We start from the raw sequence: 27265 nt of genomic DNA, 5'->3' as shown, positions 1-27265 counted from the left end.
TACAAGTGTTCAGAGATGGTCTTGTTGGCAATCAAGGCCACAGGAGATGGTGAGGTCAAGAAGTTGGCCTTGAATATCGGTAGGAGAGTTTTTATTGAGGAAGGGGTTTTGGGAGGACAACGGGCAATGAATTCGGAGAGGGGTCAGAGAACTGAGCTGGAGATTGAAGTCACCAAGGATGAAGTGCAGGAGGAGGAGAAAAGAAGGGCAAGATATCTGGGAGAAACTCTGGGTGGGGTGGTACACAACAAGAATTTTAAAAGGAGAGGCAAGAGGGGTGGGACAGGGTGTAGGTGCTCGAAGAAGGAGACGGCAAAGGAGCAGGGGGAGTGGCAAAGGTATGACTTACTAACAAGGGCAATGCGGCCACTGCAGTTTTGGACGGGCAGATGGTGGATACTATAGCCGGGCAGGGAGGTTTCGGTAAGGGGCAGGATGTTGCCACCCGTGAGCCAAGTTTCAGTCAAAGTCAGGATGTCAATACAATCATCCACAAGATGGGGGATGGCAAGAGCCTTGTTCATGAGTGAGTGGACATACTGGACGGGAATGCAGAGGGGGACGGTGATTGTTGATCTGTTGGCGGAGTCCTGGGGGTAGTACTAAGTGGCATGAGTGGAACAGGAAGGAGGTTGGTGAGGTTAGCCCCCAATGGTTGTGCTGGGCAGGAAGGTCAGCAAGAGAGAAAGATGAGGCAGGTGTAATTACTTCTCTTAAAAGGCAGCAACTGGTGCCACAAGAATGCCGAGAGAGGCACAGAGGGTAACCGTGGGCTTGCTCAGAGCGATTTAATCCTGTTGCAGTGGTAGGAACAAAGGAAGGTTGAGGAGTAGTGATGGGTTGGGATAGAGATGAGGAGGGGGGAGCTGCAAGAGGAGAAATTAATATTATTACTGGGTCATGACCGGGTAAAGCAGAGGGATGGTGGGAGCAAAGATTGACCCGAGGGGCTGGAAAAGAGGGATATAGATAGTCAAAATGCGTACTTATTTGGACACAAAGGAATTTCTGGGTTACATAGGCATGGTGAAGATTAAATGAGACATGTAGCAGTCATAAACAGAGGACAGGGAGGAGACAATGTATACTATGGTCATGCAACATATAAATTGAATAACGAAGATCCAGTGATCTGATTGAATATGTTTATAATTGAAATTTGGTTTTAATGTCCAGTTGATGATACTGATTTGCTTTAAAACAGAACAGGAAACACTGTATCACAAGGAATACTCGTTTATACCTTTTCTCCCTCATTGTTTGATTCAAACACATAGCAGACTGAGACTGGTCGTCCTTCTATTCTGCTTCCTGCTGTACGCAGTACAAACCCGAAAAGACGTTTGTTCTCTTTGTGAGTTGCACAAAGAACCACATTTTGCAAAGGGAACTGCAACAAAAAAGCATGACAATCAGAATAGACCCAGTGAATGGACTGCAATGCAGGAGTAATGGGACTTCATCATGCAGTAGAAGCGAAAACAGAAATATCTTGGATATAAAACTGTCTTTTTAGTGAACTAGACATGAGCAAGCTTGAAAAGACTAACATTCATAAAACATATTTTCCCAAAAATATTGATAGTGACACTTAAAAATTTTAATACCTACCCTTAACCGTGTGACTTGAGTCTGAGGGTCAATCAACCTAAAATGTAAAGCAAACTGTAATCAGCCACATATGTACTTCAACTGATCAAACACAGCAATTAGTTCTGAGAACCATCAAAAAGAACTTACTTCAAACAGTCACAGGTCACGAGTAAATGTGATTCGGTCATCCGAAAGATGTTGTGTATGGCACGGGCTGCAAGGATCTGACGCATTGTCTCATAAATGACATCTGAGGTTTCATCTGTTTTTACTTCCATTGAACCAAGGAATCTCACAATAAACAACTGATGAAGAATAGATTCTGCAGCAGATATTAGAATAAAAACATCAATTTGTTTTACTTGGTACAGTTCACTTTTTGTTTCATTTGTACATACATGGTGTCATGAAGGGTAAAACTAAAGGAAACAGAATTAGTGACAAGTATCAAGTTAGGTTAGGTCAGAAAAGAATAGTGTAGCTGGAGCTCTGTAATGCATCTCTGAGAAACACCAATCAGTTGTATGAGTGACATTTTAATTTACCACATGCTTTATTCTCATGACAAGACAGTAGAATCTGCCAACTCTGAATTGTAATAGGTTAAAACACAATAGTAGCAATCAAATTCATCACAAATGGGAATGTGTCTAACTGCTGTTAAACAAATATATTCTAAGTATGAACTGAGAAACTGTGACAAAGGTAAACCTTAGAAATATTTAAATCTGATTCTTAGTCCTTATGTTTCATGATGTGTAATGGGTAATCAGAGGAGCACTAAATGTTAGATCTTAGAAACACAGTATTAGAAAGTAACTTACAGATCCAGTAAAGAGAATTTGACTTCCCAGGACCAGTAACTAAATAACCTTTATACAGCAAATGATGGCTATTCCAATGAATCTGTGGGATGACCCAGGTAGATGAGATGTGACTACCCCCAACATGATGTCTTTTATCCAAAGCTTATCCCTAAAAGTTCAATGAGGGGACGAACACTTTGTAACATTTTCAGTAGTGTAAATCTGATGTGCTTACAAGCATTTCCTTTTTTTGCCACAGAAACATTGCACCTTACCTTCAGACTCCTCTGTTTTTGACTCCCCAGATTCTCCAAATGGATTTGTTCGTCTGATGGAGGAAGAACAAATAACCATTTTTTCTTCCTCTTTTTCTGTCAGTTTCGCTTCCCTTCTTCCCCGGAAGGCACATTTCAATGGGCACCATTCTAGGACATTGTCCCCATTCTTCATTTGTGAGCCTAAATAGTGGGTATCTGCAGGCTGTTCAACTGCAGACAGCATCACAGCAGATTCTGATCTTATCCTCATCCAAAATCTACACGTCCACTTCCAGTTGAGATTGCTAGATAGTAATCAGAAGCAGGAGCATAGCTGATTTTTAAAATTCTTCCCTGACCCAGGGATGCTCAGGCCAACTGTAATGCTCCTGTCACTGCCTCTGTTAAGATTAGCAAACTCAACTCAGATTGGGAATCGAACCTGAGCTTCTCACTGCATGAAGAAGGCTGAACTATAAGGGAAACATTTCAAACTTAACAACAGAATGGAATTCCTCAATATAGAAAGCATGAAGAATCCAGTGTGAAAAGCTTCCCTTATGCCACATGTCAAAGCATGGTTACTCCAGGAGGTTCTTATTCCAATGCAATGGTTGATACATCCTGAACTAATCATGTTTCCACAATAAAGAGATGAGAAAAACATTCAAATTAAATACAAAACCTTCAACCTAATTAACAGATTTACTCTCTTACTTTTGATCTGCAAAAGTCCACTAACACTCTACACCATACCTGGTACCTTGTCCTGAAGTCTTTGCTTGGTTAGACAGGTCCTCACTGACAGGGGAAATTATGTCAAACTGGATGGGTGTATCTGGGGCGACTATTGAATCCAGAGACATTGCAGAAAGGGCGGCAGATTCTGATCCAAGGGAGCTGGAACTGCTTGTCCGAGAGGGGTGAGGTCTGCTGTGGCTGTTTGATGAAAGTTGGTACAAAAAAGTTAGATTTTTTTCCCCAGGACAGTGGAAATCAATATACATTTTGTTTGTGTTACATTCTCAATTTTTAAAAATAGTGCCTAAAACACAATGCCGTGGGTGAAACTTGGAGGTGGCATGGTTAGATGCAGATTAGTGTCCACATTCCTGACAAGCTGAGTTACCTGACTCAGCTGTAACATTGTAGTGAGGCTGCAAATAAGCCTCTTGTGCACCTTCTAACAACTTGGAATTTTTTTACAGCACGGAGAAAACTATTGGATCCATCGCCCCCTGTGCTGGCTCTCTCAAAGAGCTATCCACTTAGTTCCATTTCCCTGCTGCTTCAGCCTGCCCTTTTAATTATTTTCTTCTTCAAATACATATTCCCTTCCCTTTTAAAAGCTATCGTAGATTCTACTTCCACCACTATTTCTGGTACGGCATTCCATGTCCTGACAACCCTCTACCTGCCTCTTCACTAGTTTGTTTTGTTTGAATTTCGTGGAGCTGGAGGTTTGGAAAGGACTGTTTTTAGTGCTATTGTCTCAATAGTGGTTAAATCCTACATCAATATATATTTATATCAGTAGTTTGAAATACTTGCAGATTAATGGGAAAATGGATTTATATGGGACCCTTGAGGCTCCTCAGGATGTATAATGCAGTCCACAAAGACAAAGGCTTGGATGCTCCTGGCTTAGTACCACACTGGGCAGGGCCTTTCCCCACTAAGCCATTAGGGGAGTCATACAATGATCCTTTGAACTTGAAATTACAATTCTTGTAATCTACCATACACGGTATCTTCAGGTTATACACCTTAACAGTGGCCAAACTGGTAAAAAAAAATTGTTTACAAATGACGTTGGCCCCCGATATTTACCACGAGGTGGGGAGTGAGTGGGTTCGTATGTCAGCGGCCAGGAAACCTGGAAATAACAGGAAGGCGGAATTTAATTTGCAGGACCTCATTACAACTTTTTTTTATTCCATTTCCCGCCCAACAGCTGGCCAGGCTGAGGAGGCCAGCTGCCGGGCGGGTAAGCCTGCTGGAGAAGACAGCAGCCGGGGACCGCTGGGGACGGTCCCAGACAACCAGAGAAGGGGCATGGTGTAGGGGGGGTGGGGGCTCAGAGCACAGCACCAAGGATGGAGAGATGGCAGGTTGGTTGGGGTGAAAGAGAGTGACCGCGCGGGGCGGGGGAGAAGTGACCATGGGGGGAAAAGGGTCGTGTGGGGGGGGGGGGGGGGGGGTGCAATCATGGGAGAGGTGTCGGCCGATCACTGGAAGGGAGGCAGGTTTGTTTGAGGGTGTGGGGGATGCACTCCTGCTCCTCCGGGCTCACAAGCAGTGCTGGAAAAGCACTTACCTGCTGGATCCAGCAGCTCCCACCTCTCTTTAGCTGTAGGGTTTGCCTGGGAAACCTGGCCCTCTGCCATTAAATTTAAATGGCTACCAAAATCTGAGGCACATAGCATTGTTAAGATATTAAAATTACTGACCCGCCTCTCCAAAGTGGGTTATTTGGCCATCCCCCAACCCGCCGCGGTTAAACCAGATGTAGGCGCATTCGTTGGGGGTTGGAGTCAGGTTTCCCATTTTTAGCAATTTAACCCCCCATGACCCTTTTCCACCTGTCATGGTGAGGTGAGGGGGTTAAAATGACCCCATTATGTTCATTTATATCAATTAAAGCACAACATAGAAGTTTCAGAATGAAGAAGTTACGTGTGTAATTATTTTGCTACAATAGAACGCGGCAGTAAACGTTTCATTCTGGATCTGAATTCTGAACAGGCTTAACTTCTACTTACACTGTAGGCCTTAAGCTTTCATGCCTCTGTTGAAATGACGGGGAAGGTGTGACAGCCTCCAAAGCAGACTGGTTTACTCGAGCAGCCAATTCCTGTAAGAGGAAGAAAGAATGCCACATTGTTTTATCCTTGAATGCTGCGAGTTTTCATAATTGTAAGCTCATCGACAACAGTGGGCGATAGTGAGTGATGCCAGTAGGCAACAGAATAACTACTGACTGCCAATAATACAGAACAAAGAGAACAAACAGATGTAAAAATTATCTGCTTCTAAAGTATTCAGTGACAAAGGTATAATATTCTCTGCAAATTTCACGTTATAAGGTCAACTACAAACCTCAGCTTACAGAAATGTCAAGTGTAAAACAATGCTTGAAGATGAATACTATATAATTTGCTTTCAGCCATTTCTGTGGTCACTTGATCAATAAATGACTTCTGTGGCCAACATTCCTGTACTGTTTTGATACGATTTAATTTGTTTTAATGCACTCAGCAAATTATCCAATCTATAGGTCTATAACTATGCTATTGTGGTAATTCATTATCCTACTGATCATTGAAACTCTTCATTATATAGCCAGCGTCTAGAGTTGTTTAGCTCACTCAGCACCCCGGTAAACTCATCTAATTTTAATTTTCAGCCAAAAGTCATTCGTCTCAAAAAGACTAAAGATATACAGTTTGTTTGGAATGATGAAACAATCTTGTTGTGGTACAGGATGTGAGCAAACTCAATCATATGTACAATACTGCATCACATCAATAGCAAATGGCTCCTTTTCCTTAATGTTTTTGTTGCTTTAAGTTTAGCAAAACTTGGCTTTCCTGCAATTCTCTACTAAGGGTCAACCTGCACTAATAACGTCCCTGCTTGGACACAGATCTATTGCTATCAGGCGTGTAACAGTTTACTTTACACTGTATTGGCATTGGGAAAAGGTTCATCTCTGAAGGGAAAAAGTCCTTTCTAACATTGAATGCAGTATATGACCAGAAAGGTTTGCATTTCTGTTCTTTTTAAATAATTTTTGCAGAGCTCCCTTTGCGTGCTGTAATGTGCCTTTATCCCAACTACAAAAGCACAGTGTAACCCGTTTGGGTTCTGGTTGTTTGCAGCACATTAGGATACAAAACTTTAATCGTAAAAAAAAATGACATCTGACCTCCCCTGAACCTGGTGACTCAGTGGGTAAATGCATAGTCCGGTGGGGTCCTGAGCCATGCTGACCAGGAAGCTTTGAGGTTCGATTTCTAGTGCAAGTTGTTAGCTCATCTCAGAAATGTCAATGGTAAAGTACTACAACTGGCCTTAGCACCCTTGGACTAAGGAAAGGAAACAATCATTCAGGGGTACAGCTCCTGATTACTAATCAGTGGCACCTACTGGAAGACCCTCAAATGTGGACCTCTGATGAGGACATGGTTATGATGCCTCCCAGATGAAGAATGGCCACCTGGGTGAGTGGCAGAGGGCCTTCAGGAGATGAAGGGGGAAAAACAGGTGAATAAATTGGTAACTATTTCCAGTGAGGTAATCGTAGGCTGAATGACAGAAAGGAAGTGGACTACAATAGTAAGTAAAATTCATTTTACAAATTAATGTATTTATACACTCTGTAAACATAACAGTTATGAGTTTTCTATCCGTCTATGTACTTTTAATGTTCACTGATGAAGAATGTTACCTCACAGTTTCTGTCACTATGCTAGGTTCCCCATACTACAGTGTTACATACACTTTTCCGGTTTCTTAATTTTTTTAAAGCTCATGTCCATATGAATTCTCAGGATTATGGCATTCTGATCTTTTGAATTTTATACAGTAATGCAGTTGCTGACATGGCAGTTTCTCGATAAAGAGTCGTTTCTCAATGGTTGTATTGGAATTATAGATCTGAATTAACAAAAGTGATTTCATGTAAATAACTGGAAAGGGGATCCTGTGGCTTTATGAAATTTAACAACGTACGGCATGCTTTGAACTCAGAGCCGAATGGAACTTATTGATTCTTTCATTGGAAATTGTCACAGTAACATAGGAACAGGAGTAGGCCATTCAGCCCCTCATGCCTGCTCCGCCATTTGATAAGATCATGGCTGATCTGTGATCTAACTCCATATACCTGCCTTTGGCCCATATCCCTTAATACCTTTGGTTGCCAAAAAGCTATCTATCTCAGATTTAAATTTAGCAATTGAGCTAGTATCAATTGCCGTTTGTGGAAGAGAGTTCCGCATGCAGTCTTACTTCTGGGTTCTCGCTGAGGTAGATGCGTTTGGAAATATTATTGATTGTTGTAATCCACTGCAAAAAAAAGGAACATTTTTAAGATATCCACTAATATTTTTTATAATATGCATTATCAGGAAAATAACAAGCACAGTATATTCTCTTCCCATCACCACAACATGGATATTAATGGGCATTAATGAAGACAACTCTTTAAAAAAAAATTCTATTACATGGATACTTCAGATTGTGCATTAACTGCGAAAATAAGCACGTGTGTGTACTGGCTACTAACATAATGGTTGAATCAATATATGGCCCAGGAGAGAGACTGGCAAAACAACTCAAAATTTTACTAAAAATTAATTGTTCAGGCATATATATCAAAGTGAATAGCACTGAGACAAGCTCAGAACTAAGTTGAGCTCTGCACTCATGGCTTTGGCCATGAACAGAACACCCCAATGGTTTTACATGGGTATCTCATATCCTGATCAATCCATTCTATCCAATGTTTATAGCACGTTGGATAGAATGTTTTATAAGGACATCAATGTAATACTATGTATTTCACAAAATATTACTGGTGCGGTTGGACTATCTCCCTTTAAATTCACAAAATCTACTTATTAAGTAAACAAAGCCTCAGGTCATTCACTTTAATTGTTGTTTGGTGAAGCAAATTTGTGATTTGGAAAGTGCTTGTCAGTTTCAAGCTTCGACTTAGAAGTGTCCAGCATTTTAGAATTGCTCTACATTTGTAACAAAATGTAATGTCTGTGTGCACAGGCGTACTGTTTTTAGCACAGCGATAGATAGATTTTGTATATGATTAACACACTACAGTGTGTCACAAAACATTATAGCATTGGGCCAGAATTTGCTGTCAAAATAACGAAGGCTATTGGCACTCGCCGTTATTTATGCACAAAGGCTACAGCAACTTCAGGTGAGGGGCAGATGCGTAGTTAAATTTAGATATCCAAAAGTTGCTGTCCGAGATGCGCTGCTCTGCCATTAGTTTCGTGAAAACGGCATCTCGCTGTCTGCCTCACCATTGAAATGCATTGAACGCGTGAAGTTGCTGTATTTGCGCAGTAGATACAAACTAAGCTCGCCACAGAAAGTCCATTCCAGTCTTGTAACGAAATCCTTTTAACGACATCATAAGTGTTGATTGCTGCCGGTCAACCTCTCTGGCACCGAAAATAAACTAATACAAGTGTGGAGTCTCATTCCTTCAGGTTTTAACTGTTGTTGAAGATTTTAAAGACGTCAAATTTAAATGTAAACTTTTTTTTTACTTTTCCTTTCTGTTTCTTTTTTCTCTCTCTCTCTTAATTCAATCTTTCTTTCCCTCTCTTTATTTCTCTTTCAGTACCTGAATTGACATTGAATTCACTCTTCCTTCTCAGTCCTTGCAGTGTCAATTTCACAATCCTTCAATCTGATTGGTTAAGAAATGCCCTGTTTCCCTTGCTGTGACGTTATTAGCTCGCACTTTCAGCAACTTACCATGCAAAAAATTAAAAAACTTAAGCATGCAAGGACAAGTCTAACAGCAAACGCCGTTAGATGCCCTGCTACAGCAAATTATGACCCTTTAAGTAGTTCTGATAACACAGACTCTAAGAGCAAAGTATGTGCAAATTTTCAACATTATCTTCACCTCCTTCCTTGTTACTTAGTCCGTGTTACTTCCTTGGGACACAGTGCTTTATAATACATACAATATCTTAGCATTTTTAGTTTTGGGTGTTAACATTATGGTTATTATCAGTAAGATAACAGCTCCCACAATTATTTTTTATAAGAAGTGACATTGAGATTGATAAGGAGAGTATCACAGCATACACACACATATACTATTGCAGGATTATATTTAAAGGGCCATATCATGAAAGAAATACTTATATTGTGAAAGACTATCTTTAAAGCTTACCTCTTCACACTCTTTTTTACACTCTGCTTGTAAAATAACAGCTCTGGAATGTTAAAAAGCAAAATCAGTTATTTTTTCCCAAATGGTTAAACATTACAAAATATAATGTGAGAATGTGTTAAACTGTTTTCATACAGCAATACAGTGCATCATTAAAAGGTTGAATTACAACTATGAGCATTTGAGACAGCAGTACTTATTTTAAAAATCTATAACCATCCTTTCTTACATGTTGTAAATTATTGGTTCTTAAAATAGGTGCTTCTGCAAAATTATTTTCATCTTATCACCATACCTCCTTAATGCTCCTCTGATGGCTTTGTGACAGAGGCTGGTGTAGTCTAAGCTAAACAGAAGGTCCAAAGTTCAATTCTCAGTCTGTACTAGCTAATTGACCTTGGCCAGGGCAGCACTTTGCTGCTATGAATTGGCCTTAGTATCCCCGGGTTAGGAGAGAAAATTCAGCCAGGGTTCCTAATTCTGATCACCATCCAAGCCCGATTTTAACCAAACCCACCTGACGGGAACGGGACAGGTTCGGATTGGGTGCTCATTTTACACACCGCCCAATTTTACTCTTCACTGACTTTAATGGAAAGTAAAATCGGACAGGGTGTAAAATGGACGCCCAACCTGAACCCGCCCCGTTCCCGCTGGGCAGGCCGGGTTAAAATTGGGGTGCCAGTCACTCCTACTGGAAAGTGCTCATGTAAACATTTAATGAGAAAAGGATTCGTCCTCTAGAGGTGCCTGAGGAAGAAATTGCAGTCCACACTGCATTTGTCACCTCACACCACATTCCGTCAACTCACTCAATCTCTCCCAAGCACTAACTCTTCTCCTCTTCTGAACAGCACAGATACAGGGAAACTCAATGGGAAACCCATTCTGCCCTGTGTGAAATGGTGGGGGGGCCTAGTCTTACATCAAATGGGACAAAGACAAATGTTGAAGTAGTTGGCAACAGCAAAACAACATCAAAGCCCTCCAAAAACAAGTGAGAAATAAGCTGATGTTAGGTGTATCAAATTCATTCAGGTATCGTATGAGGACAAGTCTTGCGCAATCTTAGCCCAGACAACTCTGCAAAGTTTTTCTCACTAATATCTGAGGACTGGTGTTCAAGTTGGTAGAACTATCCCACAGACCAATTGAGCAACAGCCTGACACAGATGTACTCACAGGATCATATCTTTCAGGCAACATCCCAGGCTTCTCAATTATAATCCCTGGGTATGTCTTGTCCCACCGGTAGAATAGACCCACCATAAGTGGGGACACAGTGGTATGCAGTTGGGTGAGAGTGGCCCTGGGAGTCCTCAATATTGTCTCCAGACCCGATGAAATCTGGTCAAGTAAGGTCAAGGAAACTCTTCATCACCACGTACTACCCCTCTAAACTGACAAATCAGTACTCCTTCATGTTGAACAAGACTTGTATGAAGCCCTGGAGGAAATTTGGGTACAGAATGTACTTTGGGATGGGAGACTTCAATGTCCACCACCAAGTGATTCAGAAGTACCACCACTGATCGAGCTGGCCCATTCTTGAAGAACACAGCTGCCAGGCTGAGCCTGCATCAGCAGGTGAGGGAACCAACACGAGGAAGCAACGATCTGATCTCGTCCTCACCAGCCTACCTGTTACAAACATGACTGTCCATGGATAGAACAGGGCACTGCCCTTGTGAAGACAAAGTCTATTCTTCACAGTGTGGACATTCTCCATCGTGTAGTGTGCCAAGCTAAGTGGGACAGACTAAGAACAGATCTAGCAGCCCAAATCTGCCCGTCCATGAGGTGCTGTGGATCAACAGCAGCAGCAGAACTATATACCACCAAACCTATAATCTTATGGCCCGGCACATCCCTCACTCCTTGATCACCATTGAGCCAGGACCAATCCTCGTTTAATTTGGATTGTAGAACCAGGGTGTGCCAGAAGTATATCTTAGATTGAAGTACCACCCTACTGCACAGGGCTACGTAAGCGCCAAACACAAAAAGCAGCAGGGTGTAGACAGAACTAAGCAGTCCCACAACCACAGGATCAGCTCTACAATATTCAGTCCAGAATGGTGATGGACAACCAGGAGGAGGAGGCTCCATGAACATCCCCATCCTCAACCATGGTGGAGCCCAGCACATGAAAGTAGGAGATAAGGCTGAAGTGTATGCAAGCAGCTTCAGCCAAAAGGACTGAGTGGACGAACCTACTTGTCCTCCTCTCAAGATCCCCACCATCATAGATGCCATAATCCAGCCAATTCAGTTCACTCCACATGACATTAAGGTGCAGCTGAGTGTCTTAGTCACAGCAAAAACCATGGACCTTGATAACATCCTGACTACAGTGCTGAAGACCTGTGCACCAGAGGTAGCTACTCCCTTAGTCATGGTCTGCTAGTACAGCTATGACATTGACATCTAACCAACAATGTGAAAGATTGTCCACAAAAAACAGGATAAATCTAACCTGGCTGATTAATGCCCTTTAAGCCTCCTCCCATCATCTGTAAAGTAATGGAAGGAGTCATCAATAGCACCATCAAGTGACACCCATTCACCAATAGCCTGTTTACCTATGCTCAGTTGGGATTCTGCCAGAACCACTCTGCTCCAAACCTCATCACAGCTCTGATCTGCATTTGGTAAAAAGAGCTGAGTGCCAGAGGAGAGGCAAGAGTAGGAGAGGCAAGAGTAGATACCTTTGAAATCAAGATAACATTCAACTGAGCATGACACTAAGTTGTTCTAGCAAAATGGAGGTCAATGGGAGTCAAAGACCCTAGCCCTAATATTTCAGTGGCTGGACTTGTATCTGACACAAAGGAAGATGGTCATGGTTGTCACAGACCACATGATGTTGCTGCAGTAGTTCCTCAGGGAAGCATCCTAGACCCAACCATTAACTGCTTCATCAATGACCTTTCCTTTGTCATAATGTCAGGGGAGGGATTGTTTGCCGATTACACCAATGTTCAGCTTCATTCAGAAGAAAATACAACGGTTTTGTGATATCTGCAAATTTAGGTATGAACTGTCGGGGAGAATCCGAAAAGCCCTCAAAATGCCCCGAGTATTTTTTAGGTCATGGGGTGGGGGTAATCTTAATATATCATTCACTCGGTCTGGGAGCGGGCATCCAACCTGTGCGGAAACATTGTGGGCGGGAATAGGTGCTGAATGGGTTAAAAATGGCTCTTTGACAGGCTGAGTTTTAGCCCAGCTTGTGACGGTGCTGTGAATAAGTGTGGTAACACTTGGAGATGTTCCGCTGGCGTCTGTGTGTACAAGCAAGTCGTCAACATAAAACAGAACTTGAGGCTCTAACTGTAAGGGTTCTAAAGTAGATTCCGTAAATTAGTGAAACTAATTAGTCAAGTTGTTTATATACACTTAACATTTTTTGAGGAGGTAACAAGGAGGGTCGCTGAGGATAGTGCGTTTGATGTAGTCTACATGGATTTTAATGAGGCTTTTGACAAGGTCCCACGTGGCAGACTGGTCAAAAAAGTACAAGCCCATGGGATCCAAGAGAAAGTGGCAAGTTGGATCCAAAATTGGCTCAGTGGCAGGAAGCAAAGGGTAATAGTCAAAGGGTGTTTTTGCGACTGGAAGGCTGTTTCCAGTTGGGTTCCACAGGGCTCAGTACTAGGTCCCTTGCTTTTTGTGGTGTATATTAATGATTTGGACTTAAATGTAGGGGGCATGATTAAGAAGTTTGCAGATGATACAAAAATTGGCCATTTGGTTGATAGTGAGGAGGAAATCTGTAGACTGCAGGAAGATTTCAATGGACTGGTCAGGTGGGAAGAAAAGTGGCAAATGGAATTCAATCCCGAGAAGTGTGAGGTAATGCATTTGGGGAGGGCAAACAAGGCAAGGGAATACACAATAAATGGGAGGATACTAGAGGTGTAGAGGAAGTGAGGGACTTTGGAGTGCATGTCCACAGATCGCTGAAGGTAGCAGGACAGGTAGATAAGGTGGTTAGGAAGGCATATGGAATACTTTCCTTTATTAGCCGAGGCACAGAATATAAGAGCAGGGAGGTTATGCTAAAACTGTATAAAATACTAGTTAGGCCACAGCTTGAGTACTGCGTACAGTTCTGGTCACCACATTACAGGAAAGATGTAATTGCACCAGAGAAGGTGCAGAGGAGATTTACAATTATGTTGCCAAGACTGGAGAATTTTAGCTGCGAGGAAAGATTGGATAGGTTGGGGTTGTTTTCTTTGGAACAGAGGAGGCTGAGGGGAGATTTAAGGAGGTGTATAAAATTATGAGCGGCCTAGATAGACTGGATAGGAAGGACCTTTTTCCCTTAGCAGAGGTCAATAACCGGGGGCATAGATTTAAAGTAATTGGTAGAAGGATTAGAGGGGAGCTGAAGGAAATCTTTTTCATCCAGAGGGTGGTGGGGGTCTGGAACTCACTGCCTGAACAGGTGGTAGAGGCAGAAACCCTCAACTCATTTTAAAAATACCTGGATGTGCACCTGAAGTGCCGTGACCTTCAAGGCTGCGGACCAAGTGCTGGAAAGTGGGATTAGGCTGGGTGGCTCATTTTCGGCCGGCACGGACAAGATGGGCCGAATGGCCTACTTCTGTGCCGTAAATTTTCTATGATTTTCTATTTTCTATGATTCAGTTCCTCCAATAATGAAGCAGCTCATGACGTTAACATCCAGGATTAGGCAGACAAGGGCCAGGCAACATTCACGGCACATAAATTTCAAGTAATTCTCTCAACGAGAGAGAAAGCCCTGCCCTTTCCCCCTGTCAATGCCACCACTATCACCGAATGCCCCACCAACAAAGGGTAATTTCAAACCCCTTAATCTTCTCCACTAATCCCCCATGTGTTACCTTGTCAAAAGCTTTCCTAAAGTCCATGTACTAAATCCACTGCATTTTCCCTATTTACCATGTCTGTTACCTCCTCAAAGAATTCTGTGAAGTTTGTCAAGCACGATTATCCCCTTGATGACTATTTCTAATAATTTCCTCTTTATCAAGGTAAGTGGTAATTCCATCCTTAATTTTAAAAACTCTAAAATTTTCACCACCACAGATGTTAAGATAACTGACCTGTAATTACCTGATTCACTGGGTTTCCTCTTTTAAAAATGGGTACTACATTGGCCACTCACCAGTCTTCCAGCACACATCAACATTCAGTAGAGCCCTGAAATATAATTGCTAGAGCCTCTGCAATTTCCTCCCTCATCTCCCTCAGGATCCTAGGGTGTATCCTATTGGGCCCTGGTACTTTGACTTCCTTTAGCTTAACTAACGCATCCATCATTTTCCTAAATATGAACAGTATCTATAAGATACAGGACAATACAGTACTTGAAGAAATACGCAATAAGTTAAACTGGTCACAGATTTGGATAATACTTACTTTTTCCCATCAAAGGCAGTGATTTGAAAGCAGTATCTTCGGTCCTCACAATCCACAGCCATAACGGTGCAGTTGTCCAAGTCCATGACAAGACCTCCTGCAACATCTCCTCGAGCCTGTCGCATCAGGTTCCCACCCTGGGTAAAGTAGTAATGTCTCTCCCAGGTAGACGATACTAACCTGGTTTTACTGGAACCCAAATAAGGCAGATTATTAAAAGTAGAAGTAACTGTTTCCTTGTATTTTTCTAACAGTTAGCCTGACACCATATTGGCACTACCACGGTTCTATTAGCTTGCAACCAAGTTCACAATGGTTATTTCTGGGGTTACAAGCTTCAGTGGAACACTGTTTGTTTAATCTCAAGTTATTTCCATGGCTAACTTTAGTAAGAATTGACTCTAATTCAAATAACGCAAATAGAGTTAGCCACTTGAAACACCTTAATGCACTGAATTAAGATATAGTGCCGCATTTATCATGTATAAACAGGAAACTCTGGCATAGTGTGTGAAGGATTGCCAAATTGCAGAATGTATATCAAAAGGCAGCCACAAAAAAGTTAGAAAAAGCATGGATTTTTCTTGGAAGGGGGAAGAGAAAGTGGAAGAACAGTCTAATGGATCAGAATGGATCAAATAATCAAATAAATAACAGACTGTGATCAAGGATTAAGAGAAGGTCGTCTGTTTGGGCTTGTGTAGCACAGTGCAATGACACACTATCTCCTTCATCTATGGAATCTGAGTCTGAATCCAAATTACACTGCTGGAATGAATGTCTCCTCTCTCTACTGTCAGTAAAGGTCTTGTGTGATGAGTTTAAGCTGCCTCACCTCCGTACTCAAAGGACCCATATTTTGGCAATCTTTGGCAACCTCAATCAGAAAGACAGGCTGATTATAATAGAAAATATCACATTCATGCAGTAAGCAGTGCTCTGCTAAGAGTTGAGTTAAGGCACATTGTTGGGGCAAAGTAGAGGAAGCTCTGAATCTTGTTGTGCTGTACCTGACCTAGGAGTGCTTGATGCAGATAATTGGTGCTAAAAGTAGAAAAAGTGTTCTATTCCTCAGCTCTATGTAACCAGCAGAGAACTCATTACAACATCAGACCTCAGTGATTGTATCCACCCAAGGAAGAGAAGAATATGGCTGTTGAAAAATGTCTTCTGGAGCTCAACATTAAAAGAACAGCATCACATAATGATTAAGAAAGCAATAAGGAACATACAGGAAGAATTTATAAGCTCAGAGACACTGAGAAACTCAAGGAGATTGGATGCAGTGGAAGATATAATGGGAAAAAATCTAGGCAAATCTTTGGAAGTTATAATCCTGGACGATACAGTTCAGCAGTCTACGGCCTTTCACACATCCCATTTAATGTACAACAATGGCAGAGGAAAACTGTTGTTCAGTATGTAAGTGAAGAACTACCGAGCAACACATATGGTCAGAGTCCACTGTAGCACTACAGCAAAATTGTTACCACAGGAGACCTGAAGAAGTCCTACAAGAAATAGTTATCGTCCTGTTATGGTGGGCTGGCAAATAAGACTGAAAAAGGATAAAGTGAGGGTTTTAACAACCGATGTGGACTGGCTATTCAAAGTAAACCAATCTTCCCTAAAGAGGTTAGAACAACCAACTGAGCAACTGCAATTTCTATATTTTTTTTTTAAAAAGCATTGTGGGAGGATAGAGTTGAAGTTGAAAATGAGAGACAGAAAAAAAATATATAAATTAGTCTCAGAAATCGATGATGAAAATGGGTAAAATACACTATTTTTAACTTCTCATTGCTTTTCACATAAGCCTTAATTGCTACAATTGAGATTAACAGATGTACCAGAATATTTACTGATTGTGGTTAAAAAGGAGCAACTAACTAGGGCTATACATGGTTAAAACATTAAGCAAATTTCAAACAGGAGTTTAACAGATATGCACAATTACACAATACAAAATGGGTTGTGATTATTCAATTTAAATGCAATTAAGCATGTGATCAGAAAAGATAAAGTAGCTGCGAGCAGCTGTTTGTTATCTTCAACAGTCTACAAAGGGCAAGTGAGGTAAGTTTTAGTACAACCTGATGTAAGATATAAAAAAATGTGAAAAATCTTTTGTTAGAGGTGAAAGGATTGGTTTAACCTCTCCTTCAATTTTATTTCTCTTGCTTTGGGTGGTGGGCAGTGAGGGCTGAACCTAGACCTTTGCTTACCTCAAATTGTTGTATCCACACTGCTGCTGTGTCTGAGAGATGCTAATTCATCAAGGGAGCAATCAACAATTGCTTCAATCAAGAAAACATTACCCATACTGGACTATCTGGCCAAAAAAAGAACTGAATAGGTAACCGTTTGGGAATATAGATAGTTGCTTGAAACAGAACAGTATATGGGAACTGTGCGAGAATTCAATTAAACTAGGTGGCTCATATGGAAAAAACAAACACTAGCACAGACTTGATGGGCCAAATGACCTGTTTCTGTGTCGTTCTATGATTTCAATCTTTTTAGTTTATTTTCTCTGGCCACAAGATCTGTTTCTTGGATGTCTTGTCAATATCTTCTGTTTGTTTAAAATGAAATCAGCTCAAGAGTAGCTTGGCCTTGATTCTCTCTTCCTATCCATGAAATGTATGTGGTTTCCACTGGCAACTACATGTGATGGGACACCTAGGTGTATAATAACTTCACAAATTGTAACTGTTCATTCTTGAGAACCCCAAATAAAAAGGCTTTTTTTTAAAAATGCAACTTATGTGATGTGCTGTAGTTACAAATATGACTATAAAGAAAATGAAACCAATTCTTCACTGGGGACAAAGGGCTCAATAAAGGACGGATTTATCTTGCTTAATTTTCTAAACAGAACACAGGCACGTGGCCTATATAAACATTCATATATAGTTTGGTAAGTGGTCTCTTTGAAACCCATTTTCAGCCTAGTTGGCTAACCTATTTCTAAAAATGGATTTGAAATTGTTATACATAATACATATGAAATTTTCTCCAATGGCGTTTTGCACGAACTTCCAAAGCTCTAATAGTTATCCCACAATAATGCTTTGGCACTTACTTCCTTGTATTCATATAACCAGTTTTTCTAGTTAGGTTTCTGTTGATGTTGAATATTTTGGTGTCTGGGTCAGGCAGATACAATGAATCACTGGCTACTTCCAGGTCCTGAATGGTCTGATGCATGGTTTCCAGTTCAGTCTCCATTTCCCTACGGACACTAGAACAGGGACACAAAGACTGATTTTATTCTTTCATAAATGGAGACATTTTTAAACCATCTCACTGTCTCAAAACATTTATATCAAATATTCATTTTAATCAATAAATGTTGCGATGGATTATTAACTTCATTTAACCATATTCTATAAAGCAGAAATGACTTTAGCCTTCAGGCAGGAGCCAGCTGAACTTCCATATGCTACAAGACGGACTTGGGATCCTCATTAGTTTATCAACGTATTTCTCATGAGTGTTACGTCTAAACTGGTAATGTGTTAACAAATTAACAAGGTAACCCCAGTACAGTCCCCACCACTTATAGCAGGCATGTTCGTGTGAACGTGATTTGTCCGATAAAGGTGGTGTTAGGTATAGCTGACGTGGTGCCACAGTTAAATATTTTACAGCTATGCTTTTGTTACTATCAATAATGGGCTACTCAAAAACTAATACATATTTCTTCAAAAGTAAAATACTGCGGATGCTGGAAATCTGAAATAACAACACAAAATGTTGGAAAAGCTCAGCAAGTGAGATTTTAACATCTTCCAGTTCTGACGAAAGGTCTTCAACCTGAAACGTTAACTCTGTTTCTTTCTCCACAGATGCTGCCTCACTTGCAGAGCTTTTCCACATTTTCTGTTTTTATTATAATACATATTTCTTGTTTTAATTCTTGTTTTTACAAAAATCTGCTTAAACCATTTAGGAAGAAGTGAACAATACGATGATTGTTCAATAGTGGTTGTCAAGATAACAGTTACCAATCTACTATAGGTATATGGAGGTATTTCAGATTTTATAAAATTACAGCCTTTTTGCACTGACTTACAATAGAAATATTATTGTCAATCGTAATAAGTTCTTTGTGAAATCATGGAGTATGGTGTTAGGAGAGCTTTTTGATGACTGAACTGTCTCTGGCTACAGATCAGAATAGTCATGAGATAAGAAGACGGTGCTATAACAGTACTTTCTTTTAATTTGAGTTTGGTTTGCAGAGTTTCTCCTTGCTTTCCTTATTATCAGTTGGCAATACCTAAGGAGAATCTTCTTTTAAGTTCATCAATACATCTTGCATCTTCTGTTTCTGCCCAAAATAAACGGAGCACATAAAATGCTATATCCGGCAACTTTGAAATTCATAATGCAAATGGATAATGTTTATCCCTTTTTGGCCGGTAATAAGCAACTGCCCATTTTAAAATATGGAAGCTTTAAGTGGTGGGGACTGTATCTTATACCACTCATTAAAATTATGTACAATAATCCATGCCAAACTACAGTTTTTAGAAGTCCTGCTTTGCATTAAAATCCAGGTCACTGGCAAATCGAACGTTATTTTCGATCGATAAATAAATTATACATTTTAGTGTGTTAAGATAGTTGTTACAAAGGTTTTCCAGAAATAATCTGCCCAATAATGTTTCAAATGTAGATTATCTAAATTCTGTAAGCATCACAAAGCTCCAGTTGCCATTACTTTTCTCCAAGTGTAGTGAAAAGAAAATCTAGTTTGGTTTTTTTTCTCTTTTTTCACTGCTTGTTGCTAGGGTATGGCTTCAGGGACATCAATCACCTTCTGGAACGGACCAAATGACCACTCATGCTTGAATCTTGTTAGCTGAGGGGATCACAATCTAGCCCAATCCACGCACCAGGGGCCGTTGTAAAGTGATCGGGGCGGAAAGCCTAATTGACTTTCCCCTCCCAAACCCAGAGAGAATGAGATCAACTAAATCGGTGCAAAAAAGACCTTCCTGGTCTGCATTGTTAAGCTACACTCAGTATTAACCAGCAGAACCATCAGGGAGTTTTGTTAATCTAATTTTCACACTGCAAATACAACCTGAATTATTATTAATCCCCATTTTTAGTAATGCCAATAGAACTTTTATTAGCCAGCTGGAAATTGGGAAAAAAAATTGGAAAAATTGTCCAAGTTACAGGAGGAATGTAATTTGTAACTATAACAGTTGCAAAGGCCAATTATTACTTACCCCTGCACACTGCTGCCAATATTTGTCAGAAATTCTTCCAACTGTTGAGTCATGTGTTCAGAGCCCATCTTAAAGAAGTTTATCTGAAAAATACCAATGATCATTAAATTAGCATATCTAAGAAACACTATCCAGCCACAGATTTGAATAATTATTTCCTTGTTTTATTACATTATTAGCATCTTGAAACAATAACTTTACATTGTCCTTTCATCCTGGACCTGACACTCAAATCTATCCTGGACTAATGGATGAATGTCTCCTTTCATTGCTAGTGTTGTACATGAGGTCAAGCTTCAGCAGTTTCTGTCCCATTCCTGCTGCATACAAGCCCACAGCCTAAATCTAGCCCTGATTATTGTGGCAAAATTAGCAATTTTGGTGAGTTAATAAGGTGCGGTGATGGGTATTCTTGAGGCTGCAACTAAAGATCGCTGTCAGTGCAGTGCAAATTATCTTAATCCTCTGTCTCCTGCCATACCTGACTCTGAAGTACTCAACTGTGACACCAGGTGCCAAAAATTAATTGCTCTGTTCATCTGTACTGACTCTCTCCTTAATTGCACTTTAAGTGAAAGCACAAACCAACAAGATATTAGGGATTTTATTTGGAAAGTTAGCAACTTCGAGGAATAAGTATGAAAAGAATTTTTAAATGTCATGGTATTCTCAATGTGTGCTATACCAACAGACCTGTGCTTGCATATACCCCAGGAGAGGTTCTAGTAGTGCAATCTTTTTCTTGTACTGCAATGTGTTCAGTGCACAAAAATAGTGCATCATGGTCTGGTGCTGCTTCTTTCTGGATGTGTATAGATCTTCAGTTGCCTCTATTTTTATCTGTTAGGAAAAAATATTTAAAATATAGCCTAATTTAATTTTTAAACTTTTTTATTTATTAAACACACTGGCTTGCATTAACTGTACTGAGTAGAGTTTTTAAATCTTACTGGTACACTCCACTACCATTGGTATAGCCAGATATCATAATCTTTTCCAATGAGCTATCTTAAGAATATAAAAATGTAGCTGCCATAAATGTTGGCGCTGAACATGGAAAAATGTATTTTTTTTTAAATGGAAAACCAAAGGGAGTACTCAAACCTTTTCATTTTCCCTCCGCTTGGATAGTCTACTGTATTTGTTAATAGCTATGTCGTGATCTGTGGGACAGATAAATAGATCAGGATATTTCAGTTACATATGTATATACACATATTTTATACAATAGAAGGTTGTAAATAAAGAAATAAAAATAAAAAGCTTCATTCTGTTTCATGTTAGTGTTTCAATCATGAATTACACCAGAAGCTATTCAGTTACATAAAGTCCAAGTGTCCACAACAGCAAGTTTCACATTTTATCAACTTTATACTAAACTTAGTTCATTACTGTATATTAAAAAAATCATTTTCCTGACCCCATTGTAACTTCTACACAATGGCTACAGATCAGCTTTGATTGCTTATTAGACAGACAATTTTTGGTGACTGTTAGAAGGCTGAAACAAAGTAACTTTTATATTGCATTTAGTGGAGAGCTAGGGTCACCTCCTCCGAAAACTCAGATCTAGTGCAGCCTGCATCAACCCCAAATTAAATGTGATAGGTTCCCTAAGGCTTGCAGCCTAGAAGATCAGTTTTACTGGATTTTCCCAGCCATCTGCTTTAGTGATTCCAGAAAGTTTGTTTCCGTCATCTGTGCAAGGCCTGTGTTTCAGGAGCCATTGTCCCATTAAATTCAATACAAAAAAGCTCAAGACTCTCAATCACATTATCATTCTCAATTAAAATAATGCTGTTGAAAGTCATGTGTATCAATTTCACTATCTGTGATGATTATCAAAATTCTCATCATCTTGTGAAGTAAATGTTACTGAAATTCTGTGAAGAAATTGCATGTCAATTAATGGGTTCTAATCAAGAACAGTTTGAATGAGGCTGTCATTGAAATGAAGTTGAGCAGTCCTCTGATGGGTGCATGTCTATCATACAAGACTACCTGTATATTTGGCACAAATTGGCATGAAAGTGTTGTCTTAGATGACAAAAAAAGACAGCTGATGCAGGAAATAAAAACCATATTAGTGGGTGTTCTGAGATTTGTTGGGGCAAAATTAGAAGGACCTTTAACCTACGTTTCACCGTGAAGTCTCTAATGCTGATGCTTGGTACAAATAATGAAAAAGGACATTCCTCACTCTTTACTGATATGTTGGTAAATGAAATGGCACTCACCATTACTTGCCAGAGCAAAGACCTCATTTAGGGTTAGCATTTCTGAAAATAAATGAAAATGTTCTTAGTAAAAGAAGTTTGGTCATAATTTAACTGATTTTATGCTATTCATATTTAATAAGTGCCAGTTTGGCTTTGTGGTGGCACTCTCGTCTTTCAATCATGGGTTCAAGCCCCACTCTAGAATTTCTGTGGTTCAGTGAAGCACTGAGGGAGTGCTGTGTTGTTGGAGGTCTCATCTTTTGGATGAGATGCTAAACGAGGCTGCTGATCTGCGCGTCAGGCGGGCTGCGCATGCGCAGTAAGATCTGTCAGCTGGAGGAGCTCTATTTAAAGGGGCAGTCCTCCAATGACAGATGCTGCAACAAATAGAAAAAATTACAGCATGGAGCAGCCCAGGGGGAAGGCTGCTCCCAGTTTAATGATGCCTCATTCCAGGTATCAATACACGGGATGAGGAGGAGGGGGAGGACAGAGATCTTCCCCCCGGCGGGCGGGAGGAAGCGGCCTGCCTCTGCCACCAGGAAGGCCTGGCTCGAGGTGGCAGAGGTGGTCACCTGCACCACCAACATATCGCCCACCTGCATACAATGCAGGAGGCGCTCCAATGACTTCAGTAGGTCAGCCGAAGTGAGTACACTTACTCATTCCCCTACACTCCGTCTGCCACATCACCGCCCCCACCCCACATCTCCTTCTGCACTGCCAACACTACTCTGTCACATCACCCCTCAGACCCACTCAAACCTCATCCTCATCTTACCTGCACCCACTCACCTCGCCAGTACTCATCCCGCCACTACCACTCAACCCAATCCTCATACAATCTCATGGCTCGATCTCATACTCGCCCTCTCATGCATCTCTTTCACAGTCAGCCTCACTCAACCTGCCACTATCTGTGCTGCAGCCACAGGGCATGCATCACATATGTGCAGTAGGCAGTGTAAGGCAAACGTCTCGTGAGCATGAAGGGGATGCACAAGGGTGTTTGAGGGTTTGTCATGGTTTTTACTTATATTGAATTTCTGACCAACTCACATTACATATTATATTGACACCACTACTGCCATGTCTTCGCGAACCTTGTCTGGTTTGTGCAATAATGCCCTTTCCTGAGGATCACTATGAAGACCCACAACTGATGCCACCCATTGTGTCACTGCAGAGTGGGTGCAGGTGTATTTGCAGGGCTCTTTTGTGCAGACGGCTGAGAAACGTCGGCGATGTCCCCGGTTGCACCCTGGAAGGATGCAAAGGAGAAGTTGTTGAGGGCAGTGGTGACTTTGACAGCGACAGGTAAGAAGATGGTGCTCGGGCCAGCCAGGAGCAGCTTGCCATGAAGGAGGCTGCAGATGTCCACGACTACATGTCGAGTGACTCTGAGCCTCCGTGTGCACTGCTGCTCAGAGAGGTCCAGGAAGCTGAGCCTCAGTTTGTGGACCCTGTAGCGAGGGTAGTGCCCTCTGCGACGCATCTCTCTCTGCGGTAGCCCTCCCTCCTGCTGTACAGGTGGATATGTCACAGCACTCTGTTGTGGAGCTCCACGTGTCAGAGGTGGACGGTGTGGGTGGCGAGGCTGGTGATGCTGTTCACCCTCTGAGGAGGTCATGACTGCAGCTACGGCGGCCCCCATCCGGAAGATGTACATCTGAGGGGGTCCGCAAAGTAGGTACGTGTCTCTGGGCCCCGGGGTAAGTGTGCAAGTTGGTGACTTTGATTGTCAGGAGGAGGGTGGTGGAGGCCAAACTTTGTCTCAAGTGACAGAGTGGCCTCCTGCAATGGGTGAGGGTCTCCCTCCCCCACCTGTCAAATGTACCTTTGCAGCTGCTACAGGCTGACAGCTGCAACAGGTCCATTTGAACTGGGAGTGTTTTCCCCAGTGTGGGAAACAGTCCCAGTTTGCTTTAAAATCCCACCCCTCCTCACATAATCCCTTAATCAGGTCAGTTAATGACCTGAACAAGCAAAGTAAATAGCTTCAAGTGGCATCCCGCTGGCTTTAATTGCCTGCGGGATTCCCACCAGCGGGGGCTGCGCGCGCACGCCGGCGCGTCAGTGGGGAACCCGGAAGTGGGCGGGTTGGAGTCGGGCTCCGGACACACTCCGGGATTCTCCGATTTTCGGAGCCCCCCGCCAGGAACGCACCCGATAGCGCGTGCTAAAATGACGCCCTATATAAATGTGACTGTTCCATCTCTTTTTTTTCCTACTTCCTTCTTTCATATGAGCACATGCTTGATAACAAAACATACTTCAAATGTACAGAAACATATGCTAATATTTTTAAAATTAAAAGTACATACTTGCAAGTCAGTATTTGTTTTTAAACATAACTACATAAAGGGCAAGAGATACCTGCATTATTAAATAGGTGCAATTTTCATACCTTTTAAATCCTTTTCCTTAAACTGTGTAATGGGGAACATCATGGCATCAGCTAATTGTGTTGAAAGTACAGCGTGGCAGGAACTGAGCTAGAAGACAACAGTAAATTTCATTCTCTAGAGAAAAAAAAAAATCTGAAGTCTTTTAAACTTAGGTCTCAGTATAATCTCCCATGCTGACAAAACAGAACATTAGAGACTTCAAACAATCTGGAGTTCATAGGAAAAAAAGATACAGCACCTGTGGTTATCTTAACTGTTGAATCCTAGACTGCCCTGCACTGACTTTATTCAGATACTAGCTGAGGCATACAGACTTGTTTACTCTCTGGTCTGTGCTAAATTAGCTGATATCATATGGAGTGCCCATAGGCTGTTACAATTTGCCTCAGTTAGGGAAGGTAATATCTGCTCAGGTTTCTGTTGCTGCTCTCTGTCAACTGATTCCTCCTAGGTGTGGTTGTATGGACATCGGGTGAGGCCAGGATTGAGGTCAGCTGTGCTGCTCCCTACAGCCAGAGCAAGCTGACACGCTCTACGGATCAAACATTTAGAATAACGACTGACCTGAAACACTACACAATGACCAGAAACTGTGGAACCAAAAGGGGAGTAGAAAATTGGCAGTAGAAAGGAAGAGAAACAAAAAGAAAAAAAAGTGTTGACTCCTTCCATATTAGGGACCAGATGCAAAAAAAATACGACGCACTCTGAGATTGCATTGTATGTAATGCTAAAAAATACAACACCTATACAAAAACTCATCCCTATTTTTCTGCATTTTACATGACTACACTAAAGTAGAAGTTGTTCTGTTTAAATCCTATGCCTTTCTGAAACTCAACAGTGGATTCTACAATGAATCTTAGAATTTTAGTTGCACCATTTAAGGTAAGTTTACAATGTTTAAAAGATAAAAAGTAGAAATACTGCTTGGTCAATTGTATGTTGATAGGATTAAGTTCAGAAGTTTTTTCCTGAATTCAATATCTATCTTATCAATTTATTAACTTGAAATTATATATTTTTATAAAAATACCAAACACAGAAATTTGGGCATCCCACTGTCACAGGACATATTAAAAAGAGTACTCGAGCACCTTTTCTAGGAGGTGTGTTACCTCTTCAGAATGTCCCAACTGTAATTGGTATCACTTTCTAAACATTTATAAGTGAAGCTATGAAATTTGACAGCAATATTTCGCCATATAAAAGGAAAGTCAATGTCAGCAAAATCAGAGTTTTAACATATCAGCTGTTTTCCTCCTAACCCATTAATATTGCATAGCTTGGTTAATATAGCCGAGCGGTATTTTGAAGTTGATTGAAACAAACAGTTAGTACGTACTTCATCTATCACTTGAGTAAACTGCTGCAGAGTGGCAGTCATGACCTCATCGTCACCACCTAGGGGAAAACGCTATTTAAAAAAAAACAAAAAAAAAAGTTAACCAGAAACAAAAGCTGTTTACTTGTTGCACAGCAAATAAGTGCAATTGGGTAAAAAGGAACCAAATTCTGTTAGCTATATATCATTATTTTTCCCTTCATTTTAATTGTTTTTGTTATCTTGCCCAACTGACTATTATTCACATCTTGATCATATTCAACTCTGTCCTTGACCACACTATGACATTGTTCTCATTTAAGTAAAACCAATGTCATGGGAGGAAAGGAAGACATTCAATAGGAAGTTCTGTATTTGAGTGCTCTGACCAATGGAATAAGAAACAGCAGAGATGCGGATAAATGAAGGGAACAATAAAGCAAGGAAAGGAATTCCATTTAATAAATGTCATACCATTGGAGCAAGAAACAGTCCTTGATATTTTCACTCGTGCGTTACTTTTAATGACCATGAAATTCCTATTTGTAAAGGCATTTACAAAATTATCGGAGTATATCCCAGTTGATAAAAGACCCACCTAATGTTACTAAGTGTGATTTTAGATGTTGCACATAATTCTTGACTTGCTCCACAGTCTTTCTCAACACTGCACTGTAATTAGATTTTTAGAGTTACAGGAGTCTGGCCCTGGTTCATCAACTGTTAGTTTCTCCTCTTACTTTCGGAAAGCACCCCTAATGGCTGAACACAGGTCTTGAAGTCAGTGACCTATCAAGGGTAAGGGCCTATGTCCTACGAACCTAATGATCTTGGCTTAGTTTTAAGTCGAAATTCAATTGGTAAAGTCATTATCATTGAATAACTGTAAAGTTTACTTTTTATTCAACCTTCGCGTATGGTTATAGTTAAATTGCAAGACACAAAACCTGCACAAAATGTTCTGTGCTTCAATTTTGGGAATCATATAATTAGAAAATCTTCATGTATCTGCTGAAAGTATTGTAAACCAAACTAGTATAGCATATTAGTGTACTAATTAATT

At 40.9% G+C, this 27265-nt stretch overlaps 1 protein-coding gene across 1 annotated transcript in view; it reads right to left on the bottom strand.

Moving 5' to 3' along the window:
- Nucleotides 1-27265, bottom strand: part of appl1 (adaptor protein, phosphotyrosine interaction, PH domain and leucine zipper containing 1) — a 42726-nt gene that overhangs the window by 4437 nt on the left and 11024 nt on the right. Inside the window, exons 4-19 of the mRNA XM_067998762.1 lie at nucleotides 26224-26295; nucleotides 24878-24965; nucleotides 22489-22530; nucleotides 21356-21414; nucleotides 20945-21091; nucleotides 20252-20334; nucleotides 18091-18249; nucleotides 15006-15194; nucleotides 9594-9636; nucleotides 7670-7726; nucleotides 5419-5510; nucleotides 3413-3595; nucleotides 2675-2727; nucleotides 1741-1915; nucleotides 1612-1648; nucleotides 1244-1390 (exon numbers count right to left, since the gene is read on the bottom strand). Coding sequence (XP_067854863.1) covers nucleotides 1244-1390; nucleotides 1612-1648; nucleotides 1741-1915; nucleotides 2675-2727; nucleotides 3413-3595; nucleotides 5419-5510; nucleotides 7670-7726; nucleotides 9594-9636; nucleotides 15006-15194; nucleotides 18091-18249; nucleotides 20252-20334; nucleotides 20945-21091; nucleotides 21356-21414; nucleotides 22489-22530; nucleotides 24878-24965; nucleotides 26224-26295 — 1626 coding nt within the window. The remainder of the gene's footprint in view (nucleotides 1-1243; nucleotides 1391-1611; nucleotides 1649-1740; nucleotides 1916-2674; nucleotides 2728-3412; nucleotides 3596-5418; nucleotides 5511-7669; nucleotides 7727-9593; nucleotides 9637-15005; nucleotides 15195-18090; nucleotides 18250-20251; nucleotides 20335-20944; nucleotides 21092-21355; nucleotides 21415-22488; nucleotides 22531-24877; nucleotides 24966-26223; nucleotides 26296-27265) is intronic.

Source organism: Heptranchias perlo, chromosome 17 (genome assembly GCF_035084215.1).
Source record: "Heptranchias perlo isolate sHepPer1 chromosome 17, sHepPer1.hap1, whole genome shotgun sequence".
Lineage (NCBI taxonomy): Eukaryota > Metazoa > Chordata > Chondrichthyes > Hexanchiformes > Hexanchidae > Heptranchias > Heptranchias perlo.
Note: the sequence above shows the minus strand (reverse complement) of the source record. Positions and strands in the feature narration are given on the sequence as shown.